This window comes from Heteronotia binoei, chromosome 12 (assembly GCF_032191835.1).
Source record: "Heteronotia binoei isolate CCM8104 ecotype False Entrance Well chromosome 12, APGP_CSIRO_Hbin_v1, whole genome shotgun sequence".
Taxonomy (NCBI): domain Eukaryota; kingdom Metazoa; phylum Chordata; class Lepidosauria; order Squamata; family Gekkonidae; genus Heteronotia; species Heteronotia binoei.
The window spans coordinates 53,670,785-53,695,982 of NC_083234.1; the positions used below are offsets into that span (position 1 = coordinate 53,670,785).

General features: G+C 46.7%; 1 protein-coding gene across 5 annotated transcripts in view; it reads right to left on the reverse strand.

The window, feature by feature from the left end:
* The window catches only part of DAB2IP (DAB2 interacting protein), a 230,839-nt gene that overhangs the window by 19,363 nt on the left and 186,278 nt on the right, over positions 1 to 25,198 (reverse strand). For all 5 annotated transcript variants that reach the window (XM_060251744.1, XM_060251745.1, XM_060251746.1 and 2 more), the window contains 4 exons: positions 18,283 to 18,381; positions 16,088 to 16,642; positions 1,894 to 2,038; positions 1,374 to 1,518 (listed from right to left, as the gene is read on the reverse strand). In XM_060251744.1, coding sequence (XP_060107727.1) covers positions 1,374 to 1,518; positions 1,894 to 2,038; positions 16,088 to 16,642; positions 18,283 to 18,381 — 944 coding nt within the window. The remainder of the gene's footprint in view (positions 1 to 1,373; positions 1,519 to 1,893; positions 2,039 to 16,087; positions 16,643 to 18,282; positions 18,382 to 25,198) is intronic.

Here is a 25,198-nt window from a genome sequence, read left to right on the forward strand (position 1 = left end):
CAAGCCTGATCTCATCAGATCTCAGAAGCTAAGCAGTGTCGACTCTGGCAAGTACTTGGATGGGAGACCTCCTTGGAATACCAGCAGTCAGGAGACAGCGGCAGGCTTTATTCAGCCACCTCCCAGAATATCCTCCAAGCCTCCAGTAGGGGTCAGTGCGCCATGACTTCCAGGTGCATACACACATGCACATAAAAATTAGAAAAAATACCAAACCCCACCCCCAAACAAACTATCTCTCTGATCTGTCTTGAGAAAACCTGCCTCAGCAACCAATTTGTGAGGCTGCCCTTGGCAAGCAACTTTCTCTCAACTTCACCTCCTGCCCTACACTGACCAGCCTTGCTGGGGTGTTGTACAGACATAGTACAAATGCCGCAAGGATATGCAGGTATATGATATATATATAAAAAATATATTATATTATTGATGTTTAAACATTATTAAAATGATTAGGCAATAAGGTTCTTGCCTTCCCAAGAGAGAAGCACAGCCCGGCAGCTGTTTTTTTCCATACCGTTTCTTCTCTACATTCAGCCATACCTTGTGGCTGCATTTCAACATTAGAAACACACACACATACATACACAAGCAAGGCAGCTGGCTCCAGCTTGGCAGGATGTTCCTAAGAGTTTGCCCACTCCTCTTGGCACAGGGTGAAGGAGAAGAAAGGATCTTCCCACCCTGCATGAGGGCCACACAGCAGTGCAAGTAACAATCTCTGGAGCAAGCCCCATTGTTCCTGGCTTTTCTAACCACTAAAGCTGCCAACTTTCCACCATCCTCTGTTGCAATGCCTACAACTACAGGGTGATCTGCAGCAATTAGCAGATTATAGTTACAGCCATGCAGGCAAAAAACAAAACAAGACCCTATCTGCAAATCTGTGCACAACAAACGGCAGCAAAACAAGGCTCAAGAGAAGACCAGGCCACTCATTTCCGGCCAAGGGGCATTCCTACTTGCAAGTCCCACCACTCCCCCTTGGACCACACCCACTTGGCATCATCTCTTCTCCCCTCTGGTCATGTTCCTTCTTTAAAGGAACAGATATAATACAATCTTTGAGCATGTTCAGAGCACCTTTGCTTCAACACTGTGGAACAGCAGCTTAAACTTAAAACTGAAGAGCAAGGGATACCTTCCAGGGCATATGGAAGTTGGATTTTTTTTGTTAGCGTTCATGCCCTGCCAATACTCTGACAGCATTCTTTTAAACAGTTTAACAACAACAACAAAAATCAGATTCACCAGATGCAAAGAATTAATTCAGGAGAAAAATTCCTCTGCTGTTGGTTTTTTAAAACTGGGTCATGGAGATACACTGAGAGCTCAAGACGATGTTGCTGTCGCCCCGGTTAGGGCATACTGACCAGTATGAGTTGATGATTTTGCAAAATGCCAGCTCGCAGCACATCTTCAGATTGCTTTGATGCTCTGGGAGGTCTGAGGATGAGCATTTGCTAGGATCTACCTCACAATTTTCATCTGATTCATACAGAGCCTTGATAAACTCGCCTGAAAACATCAGAGGGTCAGAAAGACAAAAGATGCAGAAAGACAAGTTTTAGAAGCCTGAAGGGTACGCATTATATCGAGGTTTTAGTAACTGCACTGGCTGTGATCTGTTTCTGGGCAACAATCAGGAAACAACTTTAGACTTTCCATATTGAACTAGATTTAGAATTACCAGAACCCCACAGAGGTGCAGACAGGCCTCAAGCATCTGCTGTTCGAAAGAAGATCCTCCCCCCATGTAAAGAGGCAGTGTATTTCTGAACACCAAATGTTAGGGACCCAATGCTGGCTGAGATGAAACTCTGGCCTGATCTTTCAAAGCAATATTTAAGACAACAGTACACCTTTGCAAAGAAGTAATTCCCCGGCACCTACCTAAGGCATCTTGCAAGTACTTCTGCCCCACCAGCTTGAGGTATTCCTCGATGGCCTTTGTGGCGAGGGTGTTCTCTCTGAAAATAAGGTGCTCATTTTCACCACAGCGGTCCACCTCAGACATCATGAGGTCGGTCAAGAAATCCTGAAAAGGGGGGGGGGGGAGAAGAGAGGGCAGTGAAGAGCAGATGTGGAAAAGTCCAGGCAGTTGATCTGAAGTTGGCATTTAGCTAGTCAAACATTAAAAAAAAAAAGAAAAAACTCCCCTGGAGCGCTATTGAAATATTGCCAAAAGACTGTCAAATATTTGAAGCATTAAATTACTAGGGCAGAAGTAATTGTTAGTCATAGAAATGAGTGCCTTCTAGAAGCTTCCAATTCCTATTGGAAGCTCTGGAGAAGACAGTCAGGCAAGCATCAGATAACAGTCCTTTCCTCTCCCACAGTTAATGAAATCAACATTTAGGATATACAAAAGGATTTCTCACAACATGTAATTAACTTGTGGACCTCTGTGCTTACAGATGTATCAGTGAATTGAGAATTGGTCCCATCAATGACTATGAGATATGATAGCTAAATGGCATGTTGGCTGCTAGGCATGTAAATAGACACAAGATGAGGGTGGATATTGGTGCAATGGCTGCCAAAGCCACAAAAGCCACTGTGAAAAGCAATGGAGTGACCCCCTATGTAGTCTTTATGCAAAAAGTCAAGGGGGTGCGTCTCTCTCCTTCAGAGGAAAGGTCACAGGTGCCCTATAAAATCTCCCTCTCTGGGGGCCAGTTTTAACACATTGCAAAATCCACATGATAGGCATGATGACCTTGAATCAGCTGGGCACCTGGAGTTCTGTGTAAAGACCTCGATCCATAGGTGTGTGCCCCTCTCCCTATCTTGTTCCCCTGACACAAAACAACTGCAGAAGGCCAATGGGGCAAACAGTGGCTCCCATGTCTGTTTCAGAGAGGAGAAAAGCTTAAGCTCTTTCCCTGTATGTTGTGCTACCAATCCAAATCAGACCCCCTACATATGCTTGGGACTGGAAATGAGTTCCCAGTGTGGAATTCCAGACTTGTGTCAGTCTGCCGACAAGTCCGTGCGTCCCCCCCATGTGAATTTCACAATGTGCAAATTGGCTCTTCAGCTTTCAATATGGTTTAAGAAAGTAGAATTTGGAAAGATAAGTGTTACAGTCTCCAGGATGATGTTTTAATAAAAGGTCGTCAGTCCCTTTGATGAGCTAGAATGATTTGCATTCTCTCCTTGCGGCGCACATGCCCTCTTGGTTTTGGCCATGCCTGTCCAAGAGCTCAGTTACTTGAACAACTTCTCTTTCTCCTTGTTTCTCTGTCAGTCGCACATCCCTTGGAGGCAGTCGCTGGACCTTGAGGACTACAACTGCACCCCCCATAGCCCCCTCCCCAACTGCCAGGAACCTGACTAGTTCTCAGAGTAGCGTCAGCAACAAGCCACGTTTCAGCCTCTTACACAACCGGCATCAATCCAGAGGAGCAGCAGCCACCGCAACAGGCCCTGGGTCGCTTTGCCCTCCAAGCCAGCCATGTTCTCACTCCTGGCAGAAAACCCTCCATCTGACAAGACCAGCCAAGCCCCGGGTTCGAGCAGAAGCCATAAAACTCAGTGTTCCCAAGATAATTAGTATGTTGGGGAAGTGACAGGAGAGACTTGCAGGCAGAGCCAAGGTCGGGCTCTGCTAATTAAGAATCAGTGCCTCGTGTCAGCCCGAGCTGCTGATCGGAATTGAAACCTCCATGCGGGGAGGGGGTGAAGAGGCCTGGGCACAGGAGGTGGCAGCGATGGAGCTGCAGAGATAGCAGCGAATGGGAGCTGACAGAAGGGGTTGAAAGCTGCAGCTTGCCTGACTGGGATGCAAGGAGGGAAATAAAGACCTTCTCTGCCTTGGAGGGATCTCAGTTCACCTGAATGGCAAGAGAACTGAGTCGGGGAGGGGTACTGCTCTTGCTTTAAAACAAAAATCCATGCTTCTCACAAAAGCAAATATGACCCTGTTGCTTGCTGGCTCCTTCCTTCAGCCTCCAGGTTCTCCCCTTTAAGCCTTCCCATCTCCTAGGATCTCTTTCCAGTCCTCAGCCTGATCTGTGCTATTGTAAGGGCCCATACTAGGTTTTAATCCGATTAAATCGACAGCTTTCTTTCCCCTTGCAGAAGTTGAAAGGCTGGCAACTTTTCTGCTTGATAAACTGGAATATCTGCAAACATTCCATACCCTCACACTCCAGCTCAGCCCATCAGTGGCAAAGCTTTCATTCTAAAGGACCAAGGGAGGGAAAATGGCCCTAAATGCTGCAGTTCCAAGTTAACTGGGGGACAAATACTACTGTTACAGAGGACAACAGTGGGACATAATACCAAGCACCAATAAGGAGAGTCACTTCTTGTGGTGGCTCAGGAAACTGAAGTTAGACATAACTTTTAGGTCAGTGGAACTTCTCTGGAAGAGCTCTCTCTGCCATTGGGCCAAATGTCCTTTTTCTTTCTAGGGTCCAGTTCTTGGGCAGGGGCAGACTACAACTTTGACGCACAAAATAAGCAATTATGCATGGCACTGAGTGACAGCTCTTCCTCCGTCAAATTTCAAGGAAAATGTTGTACTTTTAAAATACCCTCCAAAAATAAATACAGCTACAAACAACCAAACACAAGGAAGTACAATTGTCATTTTTATTATTACTGGACAGCCTTCCTGAAGGAAGGGGGGAGAATGGGACAGCTGAGCCCGCACTTGATTCACTGGTATGCACATCTGTCATTTCAGTTGTGAAACCAGAATCCAGACCAGCACCCTCCCCCCTGAACTCTGTGAGCTCTTTATTTCTAACCCGTCTGGCTTCGCTCCTCATAGTCGACTTGTGTACAAATGCAATAAAACACCCACCCACAACAATAGGGTTTTATTTTATAGCAAGCCACATCACAGTTCCCAAGGTCAGCAGCAGCAGCAGCTGGCCATAGAGGGCTGGCATTTCTGTGGCCTGCCCAATTATTCACAGATGCAAAGGAGAATAAGAACTTTTTCTCTTCTTTACAGCAGCAGATGGAGTTGCCCGAGGAAAACCTGGGCACAGAAGAAAAAGGCATAGCAAAGTCCGGTTCAGAAGCCAAACTGTCTGGCCCTTTCCCCTCCCCAAGGACATGGCAAGCTGCACCGGATTGCAGCTGCAGATCAAATGTCCAGTCTTCATCTGTATCTCCCCCTCCATTAATTTTTACAAGGGTGGGGAGAGGAGGGGGGAGGAAAGGAGGCCAACGTATTTCTAGGGCTGACTGCAGCCCTCAGGGGCTTAAATGGATTTGCACTGTTAGCAGATTTTATGAGTAGCGTTGCCATTAGTGCCGGAATGCATTATTAGCACTTAAAGTGGTGGAACGCTTTGCTTGTGCTGGCTGCGGCAGCCGCAGTTTCAGTCTTGCAGCTCGGAAGAGATTATCACATTCCTGGTGAAGGTAGGAAGGTGACCCCCAATCCCTTCCCACCCTGCTTTTTTTATTGTCTCAGCAATTAAATATCCTTGGAAAGCCTCAACAAAAGTGGTTCTGAAACTGGCCAAACTATGATTTGGGACTGAGCATGTTTTGTCTGGCTTCAAGGACGCATCCTTTTATTGTTATTTTTTTAATTAGACCATGCCCTTTTAAAGCTGGAAATATTCAGCCACCTTGCTAGACACCTCTCCTACTCCATGCCCAGAGGAAGAAGAAGAACTTGGGCAGCACTGGTTTCTTCTCACCCTCCTCTGCCACTATGACATTCGTGGCAGTGGCCTGCAGTAAAGAATACGCTGCCCAGTATGAGCTCCTGCTGATAGGTGCAGGTGAATCGTAGAAGTGCTGTTCAGAGCAGAAGTCCATCTGTGGCTATTAGCCACAGCATATTGTTGGAACTCTCTGGGGCAGTGATGCTCTGCATTCTTGGTGCTTGGGGGGAGCAACAGTGGGAGGGCTTCTAGTGTCCTGTCCCCACTGATCGACCTCCTGATGGTGCTTGGTTTTTTTGGCCAGTGTGTGACACAGAGTGTTGGGCTGGATGAGCCATTGGCCTGATCCAACATGACTTCTCTTATGTTCTTAGACCACCAGTTAAGATCTGCCTCCCAAGTCCTGCTGACTGTGCTTCCCCTGCCAGGAGAGATAGGTGGGTGGCCACTACAGGCAGGGATTTTCAGTGGTGGCTCTCCGGCATTGAAATGCCTTCTCTTTTAGATACCAGGGCAAGATTACCCAAAGCTTTAACTAAGAGGTTTTAGTCTTTTTTCAGGGTTTTTTTTTTGCTGTTGTTCTAATTTTAGGACTGCTTAATTTTTTCAAGGCTACTCAAGGTTTATTGTCTGCTGTTTTTATGATCCAGTATGATTTTAATGTTGATGACAACTTATGTTGCTGTTTTTATGATTCTGTGGTACTTTTTATCAGGGCTTTTTTTTGTAGCAGGAACTCCTTTGCATATTAGGCCACACACCCCTGATGTAGTCAATTCTGTAGGCCCTGTAATAAGAGCCCTGCAAGCCCTTGGAGAACTGGCTACATAAGAGGGGTGTGGCCTAATATGCGAAGGAGTTCCTGCTACAAAAAAGCTCTGTTTTTTATACTTGTGAGCCGCCTTGAGCAGATCTTGGGAGGAGTAGCATATAAATTCTCTACATTACATAAATTCTCTTTCAAAACAAAGAAAATGCCCAGAAAGCAAGTCCCATTCCTGAGCAACAAGACCGTGGCAGGACCCAAGATGAACTGGGTAATCCTGTGGATGCCAGGAGGACGCCTGCCTTCAGGGAGTCGATCAAGAAGATCAGCTTGCACCTTCTGAGTGCAAGAATGAAATGTGCCTTGTTTTGCTTCAGGAAAAAAAAGTAATGCCCCCTGCGCATCAGAGATGGAAAATGCTGGCCTATTATCTTGACTGTCAATGGAGAGCCTGGAAGGTCCTCCCATCACCCCCACCCCACCCCCGCACCATCTCTCCAACTGGCTGCAAATCTTCTGCACCCTCCTCTCCCATTACCATTCTGATGATTTACTCATACAGCCTTACTGGCATACCTGGTGCCTTCCGGAGCCACATAAGCAAAGCAGACAGATCCCTGCTTGGAGGAGAATATCAATGAATGTGAAATTACAGAAAAAGACAAGCAAGGGGTGGATGGCTGCCAGTGCAGCTTCACAGACTCATCTGAGGGGGGGGGGGGACTAAGGAGGCAAAACCAAAAGTCTCTTAGAAGAGGTGGGCATTGAAGAGAGATAAGGGGTGGGTGGGGAGAAAAGAGGCGATGTTGGAATTAATCAGGCATAAGGAGCACCAAGGGAGAAGGAGGTGGAGCCCCTCCATATTTATTTCTTTCATTCATTTGCACACTGTCTTTCTCCCTGATAGAGACCCAAAGTGGCTCACATCATTCTCTACTCCTCCATTTTATCCTCGCAACAACTCTGTGAGGTAGATTTGGCTGAGAGAATGTTAGTGGCCTGAGATCACCCAGTGAGCTTCCATGGCATGAGTGGGGATTCGAACCTGGGCCTCCCAGATTCTAGTTTGACACTCTTAACCACTTCTCCACACTGGCTCTTTAGTGCCTGAGTTTGGTTTTCTATTATGAGATTGTAGAGTATACTGTAACAATTCTTCTTGACAGCTGAGCACCCCAATGTGCCTGCCACATGTGTCTCCAAGGCAGGACCGGCCCTGCCAGTAGACAAACTAGGCAATTGCTTAAGGCAGGGGTGTCAAATATGCGGCCCGGGGGCTGAATCAGTCCCCCAGAGAGCTCCTATCAGGACCCAAGCAACTGGCTGTCATCTGCTTGCTCCCTCTCTCTTGCTTCCTTCAGCATAACAGCTTGCTTTGCCAGGCTCTCTCAATCGCACAACAGAGCTACTAAGCCAAGTCTCTCTTCCTTCTTTTGGCTGAGACTCCTTCTCCTCCTGGTCCCCTGGAGAAGGAAGGAAAGAGCCAGAACTTCCTTTGCCCAGTTCTCTGGATCCCATGGGAGAGATACAAAGACAGCACCTTTAAGACTGAGTGCTAATGTTTTAGGATGTTTTAAGGGTTTTTAAAAACAAATCTTTGTGTTTATCTGTGTCCTTTATATTTATATCTCTGCTACCTAATCATAAATAGGTACACATACGGCCTGGCCCAACCCAGCATGGCTCAGCCCAACCAGGTCTCATTTATGTCATATTCGGCCCTCATAACAAATGAGTTCAACACCCCTGACTTAGGGTGCCGGCCTTCTGGAAGCACCAAATTGGGCACCCCCCGTGTGACTTGGTAATGTTATCAGTGTGTGTGTGGGAAGGCGCCAGAAGTTAGCCTTGCTAAGGTCTAGGGCCAGCCCTGCTCCAAGGCTCAGCTAGTAAAGAATGAGGCATGGCCTTTCCTACAGGACACACCTTTCAGTGAAGGAGTCCATATACTTTTGTATTGGCACACTGACTGAACAGGAGATGGACTACTGCCCTCCAGTAGACACCTGGCCAGTTTCAGATGGGCCAAGCACCCCGATGATGCTGGAATTCTTGTTACGAATGCTGGACTTTGTGGACAGAAGGTGGTGGCAGCTTCAAGCATAGACGGCTTTAAGAGGGGACTGGATAAACATATGTAGCAGAGATCCTGGAAGATGCACCTCATATCCTTAAAGCAAGAGTGCAGAGGCAGGGTTACTTTACATTACCCTCCTCATCTACTGAGTAACACTACCTGGTTTGGCTTCTGTTGAGTCTTCACCCAGAGCACAACCTAACATTAATCTCCATCTTGATTACTATAAAGACCATCTAATCTGATTACGTCGGCAACATCTCTTCTTTACTGTTTTAAGATTGCTACAACAGACTTTTCCATCGTGCCTAGAAATACTTTTCTTTCCCTCCACCTTTATCTTCCTATCTTGCCTGAAGAAGAGTTCTGGGGAAAGCAAACAACTGGCACTTTGTGACAATTTGGTAGGTTCCAATAAAAAGTAGCTACACTGCAGCTAGATTTGGTTGCAATTGGACAGTGGGAATTCAACAGAACAAACGGAGATCACGCAAAGCTGAAGTCACCTCTTTCTACCCCTTCTGCTGCCTAAGTGACTGGCCGGCAGATTGACTTTGAAATAATAAGGCTTCCTCTCACTGCAATCCTGATTAACAGGATTGTCCTAACCTTAAAGAGGCTTTAACTGATAAACGTAATAAGATTAATCTGCATTTCAGAAAAAAAGAATAAGCCCAGCTTCCCATTGGAGGGGAGAGGAGGGGGGCACCTTCTGTGCTGTTCTGGGAACAGGGTGGGTCATTAGCAGCAGAGATGGGTTACAAGCACATCTGTAGCAAGAAATGTCCAGCTGTTGCCCTTTCGGTAGCAGCCTCCACATCTTGCTGCTAGGATGAACTGAAATCTAATACTGTATTTACTCAAAAGGAAGGCAATCCTGAATGTAAGATGGCCTTCTTTAAAACATTAATACACACACTCGAAAATTATTGGATAAAAATTTAACTTGTATGCAAATACAAAATGACCTTTTTTGATGAATATCGAGAGGAGAGGAAACAGCCTTGCTTTTGGGTAAATATTCTACAAATCATGCATCTTCTGAATGGAACTAGCAAGGCAGCCTGGTAGCTGCTTCTGCTCCTTCCAAGACAACAATTCAGGCACAGGCTGAGACTCTCGGGACAACCATTCTCAAACCATGTGCTGCAAGAGACTTGTTAAAGAGCCACAAGACAAACTTTAAAAAGTTAGACACCTATGAGGCCCAAAGCACCAATTCATGGAGGAGGCTGCCCACTGCATCTCTGAGAGAGTTACTGCATGCACTTGGAGCAGACGATGCTGCCACCTCCCATCTCACACTGGATGCAACTAGATCATTTAGTCACTACCAATACAGACAGATTCCTCACCAGTGATTCCTCACCGGCATTTGCTCTGCCCCTGCGCTTCTCCTTGCATCGGCACAAGCCATCGATTCCCCACCAGTCGCTCTGCAGCACCTCTTGCTTCGAGGTTCCTTCCCACTCCTGCTGCAGCAACTGGAACGCCAAAAAACCAACATCCTGTTGCTGTGACAGTAATAGGACGTAGCCACAACGTGAGAGGTGCCAATGGAGCAACTAGTGGGAAATCCGTCGCTTGAGCTGGCGCAGGAAGAAGCATGAGGCGGAGCAAGTGCCGATGAGGAATCAGTCACAGGGAAGGTGGCAGAATTATCCATCCTCAGAGGAAAGTAATCCACTGCTGTGTAAATCACTGAATCCTTCTCATCAAGATGTACCTTTGTTCTGGGGTAGCTCATGCAGCTGACAGAAGGTAACCCCGATGCTGGGCAACTCTCCCTCTTAAATTCTCTAAAAGTAGATCTGGGATAGCCAAAAGAAAGTCCTTTTCACACAGTGCAAAATAAACTTATGTAACTTAGTGGCAAAATTAACTTACACTCTCACAGGACCTGATAATGTTCTTATAAGGGTGTTTTTTTTTAACACACTAGATAAATCCATGGAGGAAACAGAACACATGTCTATCCAGCTCCTAGCCACAGCAGCTAAATGGAGATTCCATATTCAGAAGCAGGCTACCTTGCAATGCCAGTTGCTGTCGCTTTCATGTCCTTTTTGTGTACATCTGACTGGTCACTGATGGATACAGGAAGCTGGATAAGATGGCCTGATCCAGCAAGATTATGGTAGTACCTTGAGCAGAGCCCCTGCCTTGTGACTGAGAAATGGCTAGCAAAAGAGGACATGAAGACACACAGCGCCTCCTGAGTTCCCTGAAGACAGAGGCTGCTTGAACGGCACACTTGTGTGAAGCAGCATGGCTGCTCCTGGAATACAAATCACTGATAAGAAGCAAAATAGCTCTTCCAGGAATGCTCAGAAAGGCCTCCTTGTGATACAAGACAACAGAGAGGGACACACACATACACACACACTTATCTCCAGAGCTGCCACTCACTGTATCAGCATCCTCTTCAAACAACGTAATTACCGCCAGGAGGAGGGGAGAACTCGTTTGCATGCCTGCGTGGACGTGTTGCATGCTCGTAAAATTGATTAAAGTCATAATTAGCTGGACTAACGCCTCTTATAAAATATATTATCAGATCCCTTGTCTCTTAGGGTGAATCGGTGGTGTGGGTGGGGAGGAGGAACCACAAGGCAGCTGCGGGGCTAGTCAAACCAGCAGCTTTTGAGGTCTGAACAGCAAAGCAACCAACCCGGGGGGGGGGCTGTTGTTGCTCTAAATACATATATCCTTGACTCAAAGCTGCTGCACTTGATAGATAGCCAATTACACCCCCCTCCCCCACACACACTGCTGGCACCCACTCCCGGGAGTCCTGAGACAGACTCAGAGAGCTGCTGCAGATCATGCAACCCCTGTAAGTTAGCACAGAAGCCAGGCTGGAGAAGCAGTATGCTCAGCAACAGGAGTGGGATTTGAAACCCAGGTGGATGCAAAATAACTACACAAGCAGCAGATCCCATTGAAGAAGTAACTCTGTGTGTGTGTGTGTGTGTGTGTAGATGCACACAGGCATATGCTTAACCTGCCCAACCTGTGCCTTTCCCCACTGTGACCTTCTCTCCTCTTGCTTTTCTTTTCTAAGTGAGGTCTGCAATCTAGAATTCTAGCTGGCCTTCTAAGAAAGCCGAGGGTAGGTTGGATTGCCACCTTTCACCTGCTGTTGGCTCTGCAGTCAACTATCACACACTGCCCTGCCCTGTTCCTTTCTAGCTCTTTGACAGAAGTCCTGGCCTTGCCGCTAATTGCACCATTCTAGCTCTGCAACTGAGCTGTGAACCAGGAAGATCCTGGTTTGAATCCCACCAAGGCCACAAACTTGACAGGGGCCTTACCTAAGTCCCTGTCCTTCTAGCGTTAGCCTCCCAACTGCAATAAAAAACAACTGTACTGGCCTACCTCACAGGCCCTACACCTGAACACCACTGCAACTGAATCTGTTCAGTGTCTAAACTACTGCAAGTTAAATGCTCTGCAAGAAGCACAGGGCCTCACATGGATAACCCAATGAAGCATGTGAAAGGTTTGGAGCACAGGGATCCTTCAGCAAACCCCGCATGTTCTAAGTTTGCTCACTGGCTCATCTGAAAGACTGCAACTGAAGTATCCACTGGCAACTGGATCGAGGCGGCTCGGCAGTATTGCTGTTGTTAGACCTATCGGCGGCGTTCGATATGGTCGACCACCGGCTGCTGACCCGCCGCCTTGCCGACGCAGGAATTCGGGGGCTAGCCTTACAGTGGCTCTCCTCCTTTCTTGAGGGTCGGGGACAAAGGGTGGCAATTGGGGGGGAACTGTCCCAGAGGTACCCACTCGATTGCGGAGTGCCTCAGGGAGCAGTCCTCTCCCCGATGCTGTTTAACATCTTTATGCGCCCCCTTGCCCAGATTGCATGGAGGTATGGGCTGGGTTGCCATCAATATGCAGATGACACTCAGCTCTATCTATTGATGGGTGACCGGGCTGGTGATGTCCCAGCAAATTTGGACCGGGCACTACAAGCCGTGGCTGACTGGCTCAGGCTGAGCGGGCTGAAGTTGAATCCGGCGAAGACTGAGGTCCTTTGCGTGGGCCGCGGCGGACCGGGAGGGGAGATTACTTTACCGGCCTTTGACGGAGCGCCACTGGTACCGGTGCGCAAAGTCAAGAGCCTGGGAGTGCTACTGGAGTCCTCCCTATCAATGGAGGCCCAAGTAGCTGCCACTGCTAGATCCGCCTTCTTCCATCTTAAGAGGGCGAGGCAGCTGGCTCCCTTCCTGGAGCGCGTCGACCTAGCAACTGTGATCCACGCAACGGTCACTTCGAGGTTAGACTACTGCAATGCCCTCTACATGGGGCTGCCCTTGTACCGAACACGGAGACTCCAGGTAGTCCAGAACGCGGCGGCCAGGCTGCTGGAGGGACTACCACGGTGGGAGCCTGCACGGCCTGGGCTGCGCAACCTGCACTGGCTGCCGGTTGTCTACCGTGTTCGCTATAAGGTGCTGGTTATTACCTTTAAAGCCCTATATGGCCGAGGACCTGCCTACCTAAAGGACCGCCTCTCCCCATATGTACCCCGGAGAGCACTGAGTCTGGTTCCCAGAATTTATTAACAATCCCTGGGCCAAAAGAAGTTAGGCTGAAGGCCACTAGGGAGCAGGCCTTCTCGGTGATAGCCCCTCGCTGGTGGAATGACCTTCCAGAGATGGTGCGAGCCCTGCGGGACCTGAACCAATTCCGCAGGGCTTGCAAAACATTTCTTTTTCAGTTGGCATTTGAGACATCTTGTGGTATTTGAGACAGAACCTGATAACGAACGAACAGATATTTAGCCATCTCATATACATCAGGACTATATTATTTTAGCACCTATTTTATATGTTTTATGTATTTTAAATAACTTATTTGTAATTAATGTTTAAATTGCTATGTTTTATGTGAATCATGGGACTCCCATGCCTGTTATATTGTTTAATGTGAATCATGGGACTCCCATGCCTGTTATATTGTTTAATGTGAATCATGGGACCCCATGTCTGTTAGCCGCCCTGAGCCCGCCTGGCGGGGAGGGCGGGATATAAAAATAAAATATTATTATTATTATTATTAGTTGCTTGTACCATGGAGTCAGACTTGGCTCCACAAAATTCAGGGAACTCACTGGCAACAGAGACTTTGCTCCCATGTGCAGAGCCCTCCTCCAAGGAAGCCCAAGGACCAGGTGGCCAAGTCAGGCATCTGGTTGAGTTTTCAGGCCATGCCTCCCTTGCTAACACAAAGCTTAACTGAGGCTTAGAAGAAGATGATATTGGATTTATACCCTGCCCTTCACTCTGAATCTCAGAGCAGCTCACAATTTTCTTTACCTTCCTCCCCCACAACAGACACCCTGTGAGGTAGGTGGGGCTGAGAGAGCTCTCTCATAAGGTGCCCTTTCAAGGACAGCTCTGTGAGAGCTATGGCTAACCCAAGGCCATTCCAGCAGCTGCAAGTGGAGGACTGGGGAATCAAGCCTGGTTCTCCCAGACAAAAGTCCGTGCACTTAACCACTACACCAAACTGGCTTAGCTGCAGGGACAGTTTTGAATCTTTGGGACTCTGACCCAGTAAAAAGGAAAGCATGCCAAAGACACCTATGCATGTGCGAAGTGTGCTTCCTTTATTCCTAACACCGCCCCTCACACAGCCATTTCAATTTGGAGAGGAAAGGGCTTTCTGGATCATAAAATACAAATTCCAGGCTAGTGGACTCCCTGGCACTGGTATTTTTCAAAAACAAACACCTGAACATCACTGTAACTGACTCTGTTCAGTGTCTAAATTACAGCAAGTTAAATACTCTATCGGTGGCTTAAAGCACCTTTCACCACTAGGCCACCCTGCAAGGAGAGGAAACTGCACCGTACACTGAAGCAGCACCACCACCACAGATGGGCATAGGTTGGCAGTACAGCTATCAACTATCCAACTATACCAAGCATCCGGACTCTGCCATGGTTCCTTATTCTGAGCAACCTTCCATCAGAAACTGAATGAGCTGCTTTCAGAGCTGCCCATCTTTCAGGGCTGAATGGGTTGCTTCGCCTAACCAGCTGTAACCTATTCCTGTAACTGGGTCTGGAAGATACTGCTCAAGGGAAAGAATCACTCTGAGTTGAAGTAGACTGCACAGACACTTGATAACTGTCCAGATGACAGCTGCCTCCTGCTCTCTTCTCTTCTTCCACATCTCTCCCTAAATGACGCTTTGATACACAACAGGACCCCTCTTGACCTCTAGGGCTAAACACAAACCAAAGAGGTCATGCAGCACAATGCAATCATATTCTAAGAATGTAAAAAAACCTGCCAAGACTTGCAGACTAAGGTGTAATTTCATTGGAGGCACAGCTGCATTTCACAGACTATACAGCCCCTTCATGCCCCACAGGAATGTAACCCCATCCCCAAGATCACAGACAGTCAGCATCTAGAGGACTGAGGAGACCAAGGTGTTGTTTTTTTAAAATCTCCACTAAGCCATGAAACATCCAAGACCCTTGGATCAGTTTCTCAATTGTCCTAGCCTACCTCACAGGGCTGTTGTGAGTGTAAGACTGAAGAAAGGAGAGTCATGTATGTACTCTGAACTTTCTGGAGGAAGGGTGTGCGGGGGAAATAAGCTGGACGAACCCTCTTCCCTGTTCTCTAGTCTATGGAGTACAACTGAGAAAGGAAAACAGAATTCAGAAAACATCTGTTTAAGTTTAAACTCTTCTGGTATGGTCTGGTCTGTTCCAGATCCAGAATTGCCACAGACTTTTCAAATTAAGACTGATTTCCAAATAACCACTTGTTCGATGAAGAAATACTGCTTCCACGTGATCAGAAACTTGGTTTCTTATAGGCCACAAATGACAATCCACGGGCTACTAAGTTTTGTAGATGCTAGCCTGATCCAACAGCTCCAAGATGTTTCACTGTCTCTACCTTATCTGTGCTGGTCAAGTGGTCTGGATTCAAAGTAGCATCCAATGAAGTTGGCATGCAACTGATTCAGGACAGACAAAAGGAAATACTACTTTACTCAATGAGTAATAAAACTTTCAGGGGATGTAGTGATGACTATGTGCATCAAAATATTTAAAAGGGGTTTAGACAAATTCACAGAGGAAGGGGGTCTATCAATGACAAGTAGCCATAGAGAAGAAGAAGAAGACGAATGTACTGTCAAGTTACAGCCAACTCACAATGATCACATCCACATGGTTTTTTAGGTGAGAGAGAAGCAGAGGTGGTTTGCCATTGCCTTCCTCTTCATGGCAACCCCAGGCTTCTTTGGTTGCTTCCTATCCAAAGACTGGCCATGGATAACCCTACTTAGCTCCCAAAGGAAACTTCTTATTAGAGGATAATACCTCTTTGAATACTAGTGCTAGAAGGGCTTGGCTTCTGTATTTCCATGTTTCTCCAGGGCAACTGGCTAGCTATTGTGTGGACAAGATGCTGGATGAGATGGACCCCTGTTCTAATCTAGCAGGAATCTTCGTAAGCAGCTGCAGGAATTAGTCTGTTCATGGTCCAAGCCCAAGAGGCCAGCCCCAGAACTACTGATGTGGCTTAGTAGAGTTGGTCAAAGCCGTAAGTCAAACGGAAATAGGAAGGGCTTACCTTAGCCTTTCCAGTGCTTTGTAGGATGTGGACCAAAGCTGAGGCCATCTCTTCCTTGTTCTTCACACTCAACACTGGCTCCAGGACTGAGCAGAGAGCCAAATAGTTGTTGGTGATGTACTCTGCAAACTCCTTGTACATCTCCATGGGAAGGATGCTCATGCTTTGGTAGCGCGACTTGATGCGTATCATGGGCCCCCCAGATTTGCCCTTACTGGGGTTAGGTGTGACTACAGGGTACCACTTCTCAACAAACTGCCGTCCTGTGACAGAGCCTGCTGGAATGTTGACCAACCCAATGAAGTTGGTCTTGTCTTTCTTCTTCTTTTTGTCTGTCTCTTTGTACAAATGGATGGTGATGCTCCGGAGTGATGGGAGGTTATTGAACTCAAAGTGCTCCCCCCAAAAGACATTGTCTGTTTTCAACTTGCATGTTGTCCGTGCATAGAGAACCTCATCCAAGCACAGTTCGCATAAGTATTTCTTCTTGGCTGGTACGTCTTTCGCTTCAATAATCCATAACTTGAGCATATTCTCAACTCGCCTGCTATTGTCCTACAAAAGAGACGTACAAAAAACAACAAAAGGTCAAGAAGGAGGGGGAAGCAATTACACACAGCAGTAATGGAGGAACAGCTTAATTGTTGGAATGCGTTAGAACAGAACCGATTCTTAATTATGTTTTTACTTTAAGGAAATTACCAGCTCATGGGAATTTGCATAATAACCCCTGCTTATGTTCATTTTCCAAATATCACGGTGCTTTCTCGTCTCACCAGTAGGAATTAGAAGAAAAAGAGGCTGATAACACACATACACCATCATCTACTTTAAAAACGGCACCGTTTCTAATTTGGCTGCCAGAGGTCTAAAAATGAAAGCAGAAAAGCTTTAGCAGGAATGAGTACAGCAACAGAAGCTGCTCCAGAACAGCTGCACCCTCACAGATTTCCCTTTGCTGCATTTTAGCAATGGAACAGACAAACATGTTCTTCTCTCTTAGAGTAGAGAGACAATTTGGTGCAGTGGTTAAGAGTGCAGACTCTTATCTGGGAGAATTGGGTTCAATTCCCCACTCCTCCAATTGCAGCTGCTGGAATGGCCTTGGGTCAGCCATAGCTTTTGTAGGAGTTGTCTCTTAGCCCCACCTACCTCACATGGTGTCTGTTGTGGTGGAGTGGGGGGAGGAAAAGGAGATTGTGACTGCTCTGAGACTCTGAAATTCAGAGTATAGGGTGGGATATAAATCCAATATCATCATCTTTTTCCTCTCACAAACTGAGTCACAATGCACTAGGAACAAGGAAGCTACAGGGATAGTTGTTCTGGTATGCAGCAGAAATGCAGCCAGCTCTGGGGTGGAAATGCAGTGCAAAACCCACACAACCATATTCCCACTTGGAAAACTAGAAAAGGAGCAGTGATTCCTACAGACAGGGGAAGTCTCACTTCAGATGAAAGTTCAATGGTCAAAATACTTGCTTCCTATGCAGAACATCCCCAGTTCTCTCTCTAGCTGAAGGATTTCAGAGAAACTTTTTACTGTCTGACATCCCTGGAGAACTGTTGCTAGTCAGAGCAGACATTACTGAGCTAGAGGAATTGTGAGGCAGCCTCATATGATTGTAAGATGTGTGAAAGCCAACATAGTGGCCAGGGTAGAGGAGGTTTACTGTACAACATGAAGTTACCTCAAGTGTTCAAGTTACCATCCAATATCCTTTGTGGGAAACAAATGTGTGTGAAAATTCACTTACAGGTCAATTTCAGATCATGTTTTTTTCACAGGGTTGAAAGTAGCTGTTTTTGCATCTTATTTCATCTCTTCTCCAACAGCTTGCACAAATTTTGGAAACCAACACAAAAACCTGGAAAACCAGCTGTCCCTGAACAAATGTGAAAGGAGAATCCGCACCACACCACAAACAGAGATCCCCTTTTCAAACGACTGATTCTCGACTGAAAAGAACTCTATTTTCAATCTAGTTCTTTAAATTAATCATAACTCTGATACCCTTGCATTTCCCTCCTCGAAAGGGTCTCAAGGCACCATCTCAGGAAAATACAGGGGGATCAAATGTTTCACTGGAGGAAAACAAGCTTCCTCCTCACTGGAGGAAAACAAGCTATCGCTTGTTACTCTTAACAGTGGAAAATCAGCAGCCTCAGGTAGCCAAGACCCCCCTCCCCGCTACCTTGTTGGGATGCACAGCTCTCCGCAGGTTCTCCATCCATTTGTCCCGTTCTGCAGCAGATCGGCACGAGAAGCATTTGCTACCTGATGCAGTCGTCACCTGGAAAAGAAGGGAACAAGAATCATTTCTGACAAGCAGAGTCAAGCCTTATGGCTTCTGTAGCCCAGCACAAGAGATGGGAGCCTTCTTGTGAGAACAGAAACGGATTCAGACCTAGTCTCTTACCGAAATATTCTGTTCCTGACAGCAGCCAACCAGATGCACATAGGAAGGTCACAAGAAGGGAAAGTCCTACAGCATTTATAGTTTCTCTGGATACAAAGGTTCTGTCCATGTCCCTAGAGGACAGTATTCCATCATGATTGTAACACCCCTGAAGCACTGGATCAGAAACAAGTTGCAACAGTCCAACTCCTGACCTGATCCAGGAAGACAAGAGTCTCAAATGTTCAGCTTTTTGCCTTTAATCAGGGAAGCCGAAGAAGGGCATCCATGTAGGTTGGAGGAAATTGGTTTAAAAAAACACAGTAAGGAGAGAACTTTGACTGCTGGCTGCTACAGCCCAATCACCAGCACACCGGAGAGCTTGTGGAGATTTCACAGTGAGAACCCAAACTCCTTGCAAACAAACATGATCCTTCCCCGGTGCATGCACCAGATTCTTTAATCCCACAGCCACTTCTGCTCAGGGAGCTTTTGCTTGGTCACCATCACATTTTAGTCAAAGCACCACCTTATTCCTGCTTCCTTTCATCCCCTAGAAACAGCCTGTCCCCATCTGCATGAGGATGTCCAGTCCACAGAGCAATGAAGAACAACTAGCAAGAAAGGTGCAGGTCTGCCTGTGTCACCTGCCAAGGTGGTCTCAAATGAGCCCTGCTTCTTAGGATACTCTGTGAAAACCCACAGCCCCAAGAGAAAAACCATTTTCTTCCTCTGCTGCTTACCTATATGTGAAAATGGGGACCATAGCAATAGAAAGAACTAGCACAAGACTTTGGGAAATGAATCTTGGTTTGCCTCAGCACCTTATGATTTTGCCTCAGTTAGCTATTGTAGCTCAACAGACTCTCTAGAGGAGAGGTCAAGGCCCAACCTGACAGGGATAGGGACCACTCCTTCCCTCTCTCATTCTATTGGGGCTGGAAGCATGAAACTTGTTCAATGCATGGCCAAAATGCAGCAAAGGATTCCACCACTTCTGCACACTTTAGAAGGGGAATTTGTGTGTTTAAGAGACCAAGGACTGAACTAAGGTGGTTCATCTTCTTTCTGCAGAGCTGAATCTACAGACAGGTCCTTTCTAAGATCTATTTTGCTTTTATACCTCCACTTAGCTCCACAGTGGCTTACAAGATCATTTCCCCTTCCTTTATTTCATACACAGAATAGCCACCGTATAAGAAACTGATCAGACTGAGAGTGAATGGTCTGAAGCTACTCATCGTGCTCATGATAAAGTGGGGATTTGAACCTGAGTTCTCCAGATCCTTAGCCTAGCACTCTAACCACTGCTCCACACTGGTTCTCAACTCACCCAGCACTCAGGAGAAGCCACCACTGCTTGGCTTCCCTGAAGACTCCAGAGAGGCTTTGACAGATGGCTCTGAGCCAGCACTTAGCTGAGCGCCCCTATTCTCTGCACGCCAAGGAGAGTCTGCTCCAGAAATAATGGAATCATTTGCTCTTCTGCGCTGCACATGAAAAGGGTCTTGGCAGCACCTGCTGGGCTTTCCTATCCATTAGGTGCCTCCTGAGGTTATGCTGGTCTTGTGCTTGCTTGCATCAGCCCCAGCCTCCACCGGCCCACACCCCAGGCACTCAGTTTGCAGCAAACACAAGTTGTGGGAGGAGGAGATAACCTGTTTTGATACAAGCCCAACACAGACATCCATCTCCCCCTTCTTCTAAAGATACCCCCCCCCCCGCCCCAGTGTGCAGAAAACATTTGAAGATGCTGTCTCCTCTCTAGGCTGCTTTAATCTCAGCCTCCCGCTAGGCCCCGGTGCCTTTTTGAGATTAATCATCATAAACTGACACCCCCGAGAGCTGCAGGAGCATCTATGCCCCTAACATGCAGCAACATGCAGCCTCGTGCTCTCCTTGCCTGGCCTTCCACAGATCCATCACCTGAATGGTGGGCCTCTGATACAGCAACATCGAATTGCCTTGAACTCTTCTTATGAATGTTTTGGTGGGATCATTTTTTGTGGGATGGCTTGACTTCCTCATGAAAGCCACTATGAATATTTAACTTAACTTAAAGGCTGTCTAGAAATTCAGCAAATCATGACCATCATCCTTTGCTTTTCTGGGTGAATGGCTTGAGCGGCATGACTCACTAATTTCCACCAGTACCTGTGGCAAGACTCAGCAGCAGTGTTCCCTCTAAGCTGAGTTAGCGTGAGCTAGCTCACACATTTTTAGCCTCCAGCTCACATATTTTTGCCTTAGCTCAGGAAAAATGGCCCCAGAGCACAATAATTTATGCAGTAGCTTACCACTTTAATGCCAGTAGCTCACCATTTTAATACCAGTAGCTCACAAAGTAGATTTTTTGCTCACAAGACTCTGCAGCTTAGAGGGAACACTGCTCAGCAGTACTACTGAGGTGGGCCTATCATTCATGCCTTCATCCCTGCCTGTGATGATCTTAAGACAAAGGCTGCTCCCAGCTCAGTTGCCAACAGGGAGGAGAAGGTGAACTCCTGAGGGTTACAAAGAAAGGCATAATGTCTGCAGAGCAGTGGGGCTACCAAGGAAGTAGCCTCACTGAGATCGGTTCAAACGTGTGCCTAGAAAATGTGTGGGTGGGACAAGACTGATGGCAAAGTCTGCGCTTGATTTGCAGCCTTACGTGTCTGTTATTTCAGCTGACAGGAAAGTGAACTCACCTTGGATCTCAAGGACCTGTTGGAAACTCACATTTTATATTATGTCTTCCTTCACCCTGATACAGGTGGCATGAAATGCCAACAGTGGCAGCATGGGTGGGAAGGATGCTGGGGGCATTTTGCCAGTCTTGGGCACCTGGCAAAACACCTGAACTCACTCACTGAAGCCAGCCCTGCAGGCCCACAAATGGGAAATGCTGTAGTCAAAACTTTTTTTTAAAAAAAGGTGTGTGGGGGAACGGTATTAATTTACCAGGGCAAAATTCAATTAGTACGAAAAAATCATTAGTTTTCCAAATTTAACTCATTTTCACTCATTATCCACATTGCACGGCTGGGTGGCTCCCTTCGTCAGGCAAAATTATCCTGCAGTTTTAGGTGCCGAAAGAAATCAGAGCTCCTGCTGTGCTAGGTGCACAGGAGGGAGGGTGCTGTGGCTGCAGCTGACCTACTTATTTGCATGCAGGGCCCAAGTTCTCCCAAGGACACTGGGGGTGGGGAGGAAGAGACCTGGATGCTGGGCAAAGCCATGATGTCATACCCCCCTCCCCCAGTGGAATCATGTGCTCTCCTCCTCTCCGGAAAAGATGGCAGGAGGCCAAATGTGATGGGGGTGAAGCTGGCTTTGCAGAAAGGAGCAGGTTGCAGTGCACAGGCCAACTACACAATACAAGCCTGTGCAGAAAACAGCTGCCACATGGAAGCACCTTGAACTGAGAGCAGGAATGGCAGTCAGCCATGAAACTGCAGAACTGTGGTTTGGAGCTGTAGTTTAAAAACCCCTGTAGTTTGGAATTGTAGTGTTTTTTTTTTAAAAAAAACAGTTATTAAATATATTTACTCCACCTTTTCACCCTACAACTGTCCTTAAGTTTGGTGTAGTGGTTATGTGCATGGACTCTTATCTGGGAGAACTGGGTTTGATTCCCCGCTCCTCCACTTACAGCTGCTGGAATGGCCTTGGGTTAGCCATAGCTATTGCAGGAGTTGTCCTTGAAAGGACAGCTTCTGTGAGATCCCTCTCAGCCCCACCCACCTCACAGGGTGTCTGTTGTGGGGGGAAAGATATAGGAGATTGTAAGCCGCTCTGAGTCTCGGATTCAGAGAGAAGGGCGGGGTATAAATCTGCAGTCTTTTTGCCATTAAAAATGGAATAATTACAGACCAAACAGAAGTTCAAAACATAAACTAACCAGGACTTGTAAAGCAGAACTCACTTAGCTGTCAACCCTGGTTAAAAGTGCACCAGAGTAACAGCACCTTGACCAGGCGTGTGAATGCAAGCCCAGCAGGCAACTCACCAGGGGAGGTATGTTCCAGAGGTCAGGCGGCACAGCCCTCTCTTCAGTGCCCTTGTACTGGTGGAGGGCACGGGCAGGGCTTCTGCTGATGCGTGAGGGCAGGTAGGTTTACAGGGACCAAGGAAGTCCTTTTGATGTCCAGGTCCAAGCCAATAAGGCTTGAAAACCATGTTTGAATTGGGCCTGGAAATGAACCAGAAGCCAATGCAAAGGGTACAGCATTGACGTATTAGCCTCAGAGGCAAGAGCCCGTCTTTGCTCCAGCTGCAGCATTTTGTTACCAGCTGAAGAGTTGTGGTGGCACACATTCAAGAGCTCCTAACCTGGAAGGCAATCTAAAGCAGCTGCTTCTTTATGCACGGGCCCAACATTTCCCTGGGGCAGAACTGATGTGCCACAGTACTTGCTCAAATGTGGATGTCAGGGACAACATCTAGAACTGAGAAAATGCCGCAGCTATGCATAGCAAATCCAAATACAGTGAAGTACTGGTGCAAAGTGTAGCTTCCTGGGAAGTTCAGTTTGTATTTAAAACAGAAGATGAAGTTTCCACTTCTTATGGCTGCACAGGAACGCTTGAAAGTGGAGTGAGCAATGCCTGAATAAATCAGAGACTGGCTAAATCAGTGTCCCAGAGACTGAATCAGGTCTTCAGTTCTCTTCCTGCCACTAGATAAAGGAAGGATTATGCATAATAGTAACAACTGGGCAAATAAAGAAGCAAGCAAACGTGCAAACCCAAGTATTTTATCAAGATTCAGCTTTCTCAAATGTCCTTGGCACAGAACTGGAAAACTGGTCAAGGTGGTCTTGTGGATGGGCCAAGGAAAAGAAAAAACTGCAGTTCTTGGCTCCAAATAACAAAATTTGAATAAACCATGCAAATCACAGATATCTGCACATAGTCCACAAACCACAATACTGTCTCATGTTCTGAAGTTCCACCATCTGGCTTGTTTCCCCTCTCCTCAAAGCTGCCATCTTCCTGTTCTCTACATCTGTTCAGTGGATTAGCTTCCACTTCTGGAAGTGTAGGACATGGATTAAAACCCCTGCTTTCCAGTTTAAATTAAAGGAGCTCTGTAGAGTGAAGAGATCCATATACGAATCCAGAAGTCTCTGGTTTGAATCTCACTTCTGCCACAACCTCACCATGTGGCCTTAGGCAAGTCATTCTTCCTCAGCTCCCTCCCACCAATTAGCAATTTGCAGGAATTACAAGACATACCTACAACAAGATAATTACTAGCCGAAGTGTCAACACTTGACACTTGAAGGTGCCATACAAACACTAAAATAAACAGTATTATTAAAAAGGGTTGGGAAAATCCTGTTATAACCAGCCAGGCGCTAAGGTGTAGCCTACACCACTCAACTTCTGATACACACTCAAGGAGTTTCACCAGAAGCATTACACTGCCTGTGGGATTTCCAGCCTGTCCCTCACTAAGACTCTATGGACTATGGCCAAACTTGCTTAACATAAGGGCCACACAGAATAAACATCAGATGTTTAAGAGTTACAAATAGATAGCGAAAGAGAGTGGTGGAAAGAAAGCAACTTTAACTTTAAATGCATTATCCAAACTGGCCAATGGGGTGGTGAGGGCCTTGAGAGCCTCACAATGTGTGTGAAAGAGCCACATGTGGCTACTGAGCCACAGTTTGACCACCCCTGGACTAGCACTTTATTTAGTTACAAAATTTATATTCTGCCTTTCTGCCCTCACAAGGGCCAGAAAGGTGGCTAACCATTTAAAACATACATGATACAATAACTTTTTAGCACCATTAAAATCAATCTCCCCAAAAGACACATCATTAAAACCATTTAAAACAGAGTTAAAATATCTACAAAGACATAAAGAAACTGCAATTGAAACACTGGTCAGGAAGGAGAGACCACTGAGGGAATGACCAACAAAACAAAAAAGTCTTCACCCACTGGTGGAAGACGGCAACAGAAGGGGACAGATAAAGCTCCCCTAGTGAGAGAATTCCAGAACTTTGGTGGCATGACTGATAAGGTCTTCTTCTGAGTTGCCACCTGCCTCATCTCTGAAGGTGGGGGCACCCGAAGGTAATGGTTGGATCCTTAAGGATGTAGGCGATCCCTCAGGTATGTTGGTCACAAACCATACAGGCCTTTAAATGTCAGCTCCAGCACCTCAAATTGAGCCTTGAAACACATTGGGAGCCAGTGTTGATGGGCTGTGACTGGAGTGACAAGGTCCCCATGACCTACTCCAGTCAATATTCTGCTACAGGATTCCATATCAACTGAAGTTTCTAAAAACTTTTCAAGGGCACTGCAGTACTCTAATCAAAATGTAACCAGGGCATGCACCACAGGTGCCAGATCTTTTCTTTGCAGGAAAGGCCAGGGCTGGTTAACCGGCTGAAACAGTTTTTTTAAAAAGCCAAAATGAAACCGAAGGTCTTCAGAATGTCCAAGAGATATACCAAATTCTGCATTGGTACACAGAAGGCATCACACCCCCCATCCCCTAATACAGCTCTACTGTGATCCAGCCCTGTCTTTGCCTCCTTATCTCTGTGGTTTTTGTGGGTCAGGCTAACTTGACATTTCATTGCCTAAGCTTATTTTCCAGGATGTCGGTTCAATTTTCCCACTTTCTGGTGCTCATTCTTGAGCAGAAGATTGTCACGTCCCTCGTCTACCTTCAATTTTCCTCCCAGCCTCCCGCAGTCTCACAGGCT